The 9419-nt window shown below is 38.7% G+C and overlaps 1 protein-coding gene across 1 annotated transcript; it reads left to right on the top strand.

The window, feature by feature from the left end:
• Positions 1–1828: 1828 nt before the first annotated feature.
• On the top strand, positions 1829–4222 carry LOC5573243 (ruvB-like helicase 2). Its single transcript, XM_001654402.2, has 3 exons — positions 1829–1982; positions 2295–2607; positions 2937–4222. The coding sequence occupies exons 2-3, from the start codon at positions 2344–2346 to the stop codon at positions 4068–4070; spliced, it is 1398 nt and encodes a 465-aa protein (XP_001654452.1). The 5' UTR covers positions 1829–1982; positions 2295–2343; the 3' UTR covers positions 4071–4222.
• The last annotated feature ends 5197 nt before the right edge of the window (positions 4223–9419 follow it).

Below are 9419 nucleotides of genomic sequence, written 5' to 3'. Positions count from 1 at the left end.
CCATCACTGGAACGTACAACAAGCTACAATTCATCCATTCGTTATTTATTTCAATAGAAGTACGCAAATTGAACATTTTAGTTTTATTGTAATTTCCGAAGATTTAAGACACGACTCAGTATCTGCAAATTTGTTCATTGCCAAAATGATTAACTTTTTACGCGTTGATAAGGATAAAGAAATCAGAAAGATATATTTCATGTCTGATGGAGCAGCATCGCAGTACAAAAACCGTAAGAATTTTTCGAGCCTATGTCAATTTAAATCAAAGTACGGAATTGATGCAGAATGGCATTTCTTTGCTACGTCACATGGCAAAGGTCCTTGTGATGCTATTGGAGGAACCATAAAGCGCATGGCCACAAGAGCAAGTTTAGCCAAAGAACGTCAGCATCCAATTAAAACTGCAAAAGAACTATTTGATTGGGCGAATCGCAGAAAAGAAGAAGATTTAACAAAATTATCATTTTGTTTTACTACTACTGAAGAGTACGAATTAACGGCATCAGAGCTCAGCGAGCAATATAATAACGCGAAAACGATCCAAGGAACCCAAAAATTTCACTGTTTCATTCCATTGTCAGAAAATAAAATTAAAGCAAAACTATACTCGAACTGTACTGATAATGATGCAAAAGTGTTCGATATTGTAAAAAAATTGAATAACAATAAATAAATAAATAAGTATTAATAAAATGTTTTCATGATCTCATAACGCATACCCAAATCCAAAACTTTTAAAGTTTATATATAACATTTAGAAACTCATCGATCATACTCTAAAAAAAAATCTTCGTAAAAAAAAATATTTTCGTGTAATCTGTTAATTCATTTTAATTTATACATATATACATATACATATAATATTTATACATATACATAATATTTATACATATAATATACATAATACTAATGAATACATGAAAACGACTTGTTTAATTCTCGCAAGGCCCTTAACAATAAAATCAGCAACAAACTGCGGTTCCCGTAATAATTTACACCGAAAAAAAAAATTTTTTTTCTACTAAATGTGAAAATTGTGACATGTTTGAAATGACATAACTTTTTTGTTTTGTAGATAGCTAATATAATGGACCGTTTTCCCTCAAAAAATTACGTTGGTATTCCGATAGGGTTTTGAGATGTTTGAGTTTTTGTGTCAAAAATTATGTTTTTTAATGCAAAAAAATTTTTTTTTACTGTGTGTATTTTTTTTTTTGAATCTTTATTTAGTTGCCTAACTTTGTTTCTTTAGTTGTCTAACAATCGAACGAACCGTTTTTGCTGTGCAGCTTTTTGAATATTTTTGAACCATTTTCTCATACACCCTTTTGAAAAGTTAGTCGTGACTCAACTTAGGAGCAAAGACATTTTTGGTAGAAGTTTCTGACCGTGTGTCCAATAGAATCAGGGCTGCCACATATACAGACTTATCTGTATTACACAGATTTTTTTATTCAGACACAGATTCAATTTGTATGGAACACAGATTTTCTTTCAACGATTTTTGTATGGACACAGATTTTTTTGTATGGGACACAGATTTTCTAACCTGGTGGATACAGATTTTCTATAAAATCATCTGGCAGCTCGGAATAGAATGGATCAATGCACGAGTTCATTATTTGACGTTTGAGCGGTGCCGTGTTATTTATGTGACCATGGAAACTAGTGAGCTCCGCTCAAACGTCAAATTAGTGAACCCGAGCATCGGTCCATTCTAAAAAAACAACTCTATTATGGCAAGCTCAAACGAACGAATTTACCCGCAGTTTGGGTGACTTTCAAACTCAGTGTAATAAAACTGTCAAACCGGTTGAGGGAACCGCTCTCAACATCAAAAACACAACAAAGAACGTAACCTAAAACTCGAAGACAACAGGCAAGCCGCATCGCAGTCGCAGAAATTATCAGTTTTTTCAATAGTTCTCTCGTAAATAGTGTTGTGAAATATAGGAACTAAAGTTTGCTTCGTTGAGCAGGTTTGTTTTACTCAAATTAACTGAAATTGAAAAGGGATGTTGCTCTGTTAGTTAAAAATAATATTTTTCATTATCGGTTCGCCAGGAAAACACGCTCTCAACGTTTTGCAGTTTGTGCAGTTTAATACAAACATTCCTGTATCAAATTTTTGAATAATTTGAAATTTTTGTTTTATTTCTCTACATGTTTTATTATATTTTCTATGATGTCGATAATATTCCAGTTTCCTAGCAACAAAACCAATGGTGCTAGAATATTCCAAACCGTTTCCGTGGTTTCCAATGTGATGTTTCGTTTGTTTATCTCCACAGATAATTCTTACAGCGGTTGTCGAACCAAGAAGAAAGATCGAACGCAACAATGGCAGAACTGGATAAAATCGAAGTCCGGGACATCACCCGCATCGAGCGGATCGGTGCCCACTCGCACATCCGTGGCCTCGGGCTGGACGACGTGCTGGAAGCCCGTGCCGTGTCCCAGGGAATGGTTGGCCAGAAGGATGCCCGCCGTGCCGCTGGATTGGTGGTACAGATTGTGCGCGAGGGAAAGATAGCCGGACGGTGCATTCTGCTGGCCGGAGAACCCAGCACCGGGAAGACGGCCATTGCCGTCGGAATGGCACAGGTGAGTGCGTTTGGGGGGAAGGGAAGGAAAAAAAAATCCGTTTGGTATCCACGTTTGTAAAAAAAGAGTATCCAATAAAACTCTTTCAGTTATGGACCTGGGTATCAAGGATATTATATCAGAGATTATTTTTCACAAAAATGTGTTCAACAATTAATATATGTGTAGAAGAAAAAGGCCAAATGACTATTATGCTTCCAATCTACGAAGTATACCGTAACTACGCTAACGCTAACGCTAGAAGAAAAAGGCCAAATGACTATTATGCTAAACAATTGTTATGCCAAAAGGAGATGTGTGAATATTAATTTGAACTGATATAATTTTAGGCTCTTGGCAATGAGACTCCTTTTACGAGCATGTCCGGATCCGAAATCTACTCCCTGGAAATGAACAAAACGGAAGCTCTTTCGCAAGCTCTGCGCAAAAGTATCGGAGTACGCATCAAAGAAGAAACGGAGATAATCGAAGGTGAAGTTGTAGAAATCCAGATTGACCGACCGGCTTCCGGTACCGGACAGAAAGTTGGCAAAGTAACGATCAAAACCACGGATATGGAGACAAATTACGATCTTGGCAATAAGATCATTGAATGCTTTATGAAGGAGAAGATTCAAGCTGGAGATGTTATTACAATTGACAAAGCATCGGGAAAGGTCAGTAAACTGGGAAGGAGTTTTACCAGAGCCAGGGATTACGATGCCACAGGAGCCCAAACACGATTCGTTCAATGCCCCGAAGGAGAGCTCCAGAAGCGCAAAGAAGTGGTTCACACGGTCACACTTCACGAAATCGACGTTATCAACAGCAGAACACATGGTTTTCTGGCTCTATTTGCCGGCGACACCGGAGAGATCAAACAGGAGGTCCGCGATCAGATCAACAGCAAAGTCATGGAATGGCGCGAAGAAGGCAAAGCTGAAATCAACCCAGGAGTGCTGTTCATCGACGAGGCTCACATGTTGGATATCGAATGCTTCTCATTTCTGAACAGGGCTTTGGAAAGCGATATGGCGCCGGTCGTTATCATGGCCACCAATCGAGGAATTACCAAAATCCGCGGAACGAACTATCGCAGCCCGCACGGTATTCCGATCGATCTGCTCGACAGAATGATCATCATCCGAACCGTGCCCTACTCAGCGAAGGAAATCAAAGAGATTCTCAAGATTCGCTGTGAAGAGGAGGACTGTCAGATTAACAACGAAGCACTGATGGTGCTTGGACGAATCGCCACCGAGACCAGCTTGCGCTATGCCATACAATCGATTACAACGGCAAGCTTAGTGAGCAAGAGACGCAAGGCGGCTGAGATTACGGTGGAGGACATCCGCAAGGTGTATTCACTGTTCTTGGACGAAAAGCGTTCCAGCAAAATCATGAAAGAGTACCAGGACGAGTATCTGTTTTACGACGACAGCTTGTCTCAGGCGGAACAAGCGATGGAAGTGGAAACGAACTAAGCTGTTCGGTAATAGGTAAGGAACTTTGCAACATTTCATAAGGATATATGTTTTATGTTCGGATTCCAATCTTATAATGCTTACGAGTAACATACCTACATAAATGCGTGCTGATAGTCGTACAAAGCCAATAAACTACTGATACAATAAAACAATGTTTCTTATGCTTCGAAAAACTCCGTACACGAGAGGTTTCAGGTCTCGTTTTAGAAACTTGGTCACTATTATAATCCAAGTCTATATTATTGTCAATATTATTGTGAATCTTAGTGTAAATCTCAAGTATAGCTTTAGAAATTCCGTTGAAACTACTCCATAGATTCTTTAGGGATTCCTTCAAATATTCCTCGAGGACAAGCTGCATGATATTTTTCAAGAATATATTCTGGGACTGCTCCAGAAAGTCCTCTAAAGATTCCTCAAATTACTCCAATGATTTCCCAAGGGATGATTAGATGTATTCTTTCGGAATTCGATCTAGGAAATCTTACAGCATTGCAACGCTAATTCATACCTCAAGGGATTTCGGGAACTGTATTTGAAGCAGACTCCAATTTATCGATCAGTTCCCGAAGTCCGAACAAACTCATAAAAGTATGAGTCAGTCGGATCAAACCTCAAATCTCGCTGATACGGAAGAGCTGGATTTCACGATTACGCCTTGTTCTGCTTGTAACAAAACATCGACGACGAATGAACCAATGGTCGGTTAGGACGCGTGTAACCGATGGTTTCACAATCGATTCGCAGGAGAAAGCAAATGGAATTCCAACAAGCTCTGAAGGAAAAAAGGCGGCAGATTGAGAGGGAGTTGCGAGAAAAGGAATTACCACGATTGGCCCAGAAGAAGCTTTTGCTCCACCGAGCCCTTGAGGAAAAAACGGAGCATTTCGAGAAGATGAAGACGATGCGTCTGTCGTACAAGAAGTGTATGGACGATTTGGATCGAGAAATGCAGAACATGCGACGATGTTACGAGGAAGCTCAAAGGAAGAAGCCCGAAAATCCCCATCCATCCGGCCTTATAAACGAAAAGCAACGGGATTTACCCAAATTAAGCGTAGTGAATGAAGCAAGGGATAGCTACGAGAACATCATTTTGTTGTCTCTTAAAAATGATAGCAGAGTTCACCCATACAAATGAGCACTGTTCGCATCCTCTACCATGCTGCTGGTGCGAATGTGGCAAAACGAACAACAGCACACAAATTCAACGCATAACATGCCTATCGTTCTGAAGAAAAAAGTCCACACTTCTGTTTTTTGGTCCATTCTTTGGTTTGATTATCTTAAGAAATATTTTTGTTTTAGTAGCTCATTACCATTTATCAACTTCATCAGATATATGTGTGCTCCATGCGTTTTGTACTGTACTCCCTCGTATGGAAGGTAAACATCCGAAAAATATACATGTGCGAGTGGAATTCGATACTGGAGTATAAATTATGCTCCAGATAAGGAGGCACAGTTTAACTTGTCAAATCCCATAGTGAAAAAATAGGATGTCACTCCCCTGGAATGAAGCGATGTTCAGAAGGAATAACGATACGGGAAGCGTAAATCACTTGAAAGCGCTAAATGACGAGTGTAGCAGCGATGAGGAGAAGATGACGATGACGAAAAAGATTACTATGAAGACGAAGATAATACAGAATGCATCGCAAGCGGTAGCAATACGGCTCCCTACGGGCTGGGGCAACAGTGTAGCGGCCCTGCTAAGAGTCAACTAGTCGCACGAAGTGGCGTTTCCAAGAAGTTGCCGGTATTCACAGGGAAATGGCTCGTATGTAGCGTCGAATCACGCTTGTGGTTTCAGTGACGTGGAAAACCTCGTTCGACTCCAAGAGAGCTTGAAGGGGCCTGCTCTCGAGAGCGTAAGAGGTTCTTCAAAGTCATCTGTGTTGAAAACCAGGTACATCACACATCCTGCAGTGGAGATGTCTTGTACAGGTAGTCGAAATAGATTGTTAATATGAATATGTTGATACCCAGACATGAAATAAAAGAGAGGAGTTAGCTGGTAGCGATATCAGCCTGCGGTGTGGAGCAGAAGCCTTGTTGCTTTTTGTAGTCGTTTATTTCAACAGGTTATGGGCCCAGGGACGCCAGGAGGACGATGAGGCGGCTTCAATGAGGGACCACGAGGAAGTACCTGGACGATGAGACAGGACCTGGACGAGGAGGCAAAATCTCGGTGAGGAGGTAGAGCCTGGACGGCAGGTGGATTGGACGAGGTGCCCAAGAGTTGGAGGCCAAGATGCTGAGAACGAGGCTGAAGGTGCGGATGCTGGCTGATCGGACGACGAGCTCGGAAGTCAGGAGAAGCTTGGTGCACGGCGCGGTTGACTAGGAGGAGATCGGTAGCTAGGCGGAGCTCGGTGCCAGGAGGAGCTTATAGGACAAGAGAGCTCGGTTGGCAGATGTGCGGTTTGAAGGTTGTGTGATGAGGAGGAGTGTTGGAGAGCGCCTGCGGCGTGGATCAGAAGCCTTGTTGTTTTTTTGTAGTTCAGTTTTTTCAACAATCTGGAGCGTATGCGGAAACTAGATCCCCCAAAGCCCCCCAAATTAGCGTCGTTCGTTCCCTTTGGAAATGCTATTGAGCATCTCTGTGAACAACTGGAGGCTGCAAGTTTGCAGCAGCATATGGTAAACCCAATTCTTATTCAAGACCTAGTGGATAAGCCACCAGCCAACGATAAACGTGGTTGGGTTCGGTATAAGAAATCGAAAAAGCAGGTGACGTTGCGGACATTCACCGATTTCGATTTTCGAAAGGATTGTCGAGGACGCATGTGAAGCAAACGTCTGCTTGGAACAAGATACGAGAATTGGGAGAAGTAATCGCAATAATAACAGTGGTGGCAGAAGCAAAGCCACGGAAAATGGTGTATTGATGAACCATGAAGATACGAATAGCACTGCAGGGATTCCGTCCGAGAGATCTAGACTGAAGGCATGTCAGCGCATCGACCACCGCACTATGGGCCAGAAAACAAAATTTCCAAACACCTTCAAAATGAACAAAAATGAACCTAAAAGTAATACAAACTTGAGGAAGCATGAAAATGTCATGTTTGGGATGACTTAGATGCATTTTGAATTGAATTGAGAATATTTATAAGGATTGAGAGTATTTGGGAAAATATGTGAATTAAGGCATTATTAATTCAAATTCGCTCATATATCATTTTACAAAATGTATAGTACATTTCCAAAGATATGTTTCAAACATTTCAAAGTATTTTGAAGATACACTGTTAAGTTTATCAGAACAGTTAAAAAATGCATGAAAAAATGTAATCATAGTTATCATAGTTGTTTGGAATGCATTGGCAACTGTTTATTTGATGTATTTATTGGTCTTTCACCGTACATTTGAATTTAATACACTATTAAAATTTTATAACGGAATATTGTTACTGTGCATTGCCTATGGAAAAGCCATACAATCATCAGAAAGTTATATAGGTATGGTCCAAAATGGAACAAGATAATATGAATCACATATTTGTATATGATATGCTGAGTTAAAATGTGACACTTCAAATTGTTTGAAGCGTTTCAATCAAAATCACTTTCGAAATATTATTGTCAGAAATATTTTAGCTGTAATGGAGGCCTAACTTGATATGTTAAAACATCAGAACATCTGGTTAACCCAAGCTTATGAAATCTATTATATGATTACGAACAGCAAGTTCTTATATAAGAAACGTGAATTTTTGTCCAGATCTCGTATTAAATTCATTTTAAATTGAAATAAATCAAGTAGAATTAAAAATCTTCATTTCTTTTCGCCAGAATAAGATGATTGTTTGATGCACAAATGAATAGTTCATCTGATCAAACTAGTAACGTTCTCCCGACAACGCGGATTGTTGTAAATAGTCGAAATTTCTGGCAGGAATTTAAAACGATTCAAACGATTTTTTAACGTTCTTCGTTGATGGCCATTGACCTGGCCATTCGGTGCTGTCATTTTTATTTATATTTTCTTTCAATCGTTTATACTGTATTTTTTGATATTTCAACGTAGTTTAGGAAGATAGTACAGGAGGTTGTCTAATTATTTTATAATCTATAAGGGAAAATCAATTCACTCTATGTGAACCATCTAACTTAGAAACGGGCAAATTTTCGATGTTTCTACTTATATTTTTTATAAAATATTATTCCAATGATTTAATCCTGGTTGAAAAATAACCAACAGTATTTTGTTTGTATGATATTCTTTAGAAAATGTCTACTAAATGTCTATATTAAATTGAAGCCACTTCGGTTTGAACATAAAAACATAGACACATAACAATCACAGCCGTTTCATATTTCTTTAAAAATCTGTTATTTTTAATAAATCTTCGAGCTGTTATTTTTACCTGGATGTTGTCCAGAAACTACGCATTAGTCCTTATATCGCGAACCTCAAACAGATTCCCCTGTTGTGGTCTTATCATATCATACAAATCGTGGCCTCGAAGAAAATTAGCAAAATTATTAATTTTTGTAATTTTTCAACCAACTCAACCCAGATTTCTTGATGTCACCTAGTTCGTGAACGGAAACTTGCTCAAAAGTAGTGGATTATGATTGCTTTAGTTATTTTATACCAATCAAACTTATTAATTTGTGATTGTATGAACAGCATCGAAGTTAAAAATATGGGGTTCAAAAAGCGACTAAATTATCGCATGTACTGAAACCGATGTATCTCGGCCATCCGCAAATATGTGCAAAAACTTTTGGTAACACATGAAAGAGTAGAGTTTAGGCTTCCAGCTCATACTGGTTGCAAGCCGAATACGGTGGAATACCTTAACTTTTAAGGTGAAATAGTAAAAATATAGTGAATATTACTGGTACATTGTAAAATCAATGCTAAAATTTAAAATGAACTTTATTTTTATACCAGACATGTAAAATGCACTTAATTTGCTTTCCAAAAATGTGCTCACAATAATTTTTCTTGCCATTTTTCCCCTCCAACCAAATATTCTTAAGATAGGGTGAAATTAAAGTTTTACAGTTTAGACAATATTGAGCCCCATTAAGTGCAATGAAATAATGTAATTAATCAAATAAGATAGTTGGTATACAATCACACAGGTTCTCAATAATGAGAAATTTATCTCAATAATTCATTTTATTGAAAAAAGGTTTTTGCACTTTTGTCGCGAAATTTTTATTTCTGGCCCATAGTGCACCGTTTGCAATTTTGCGAGGAATTTACGAAAAATGAACTACGCTGATCGAATGCACATTGTGACAAGATAGAAATTGTGCAACATTTGTCTTAATGACCACGGAAATGCGACATGTAAATTTAAGATCCATTGTGACGTCGGTGGCTGC

The sequence above is a fragment of the Aedes aegypti genome, chromosome 2, assembly GCF_002204515.2.
Source record: "Aedes aegypti strain LVP_AGWG chromosome 2, AaegL5.0 Primary Assembly, whole genome shotgun sequence".
NCBI classification, from domain to species: Eukaryota; Metazoa; Arthropoda; class Insecta; order Diptera; family Culicidae; genus Aedes; species Aedes aegypti.
This window is presented reverse-complemented; position numbering and strand designations above follow the sequence as displayed.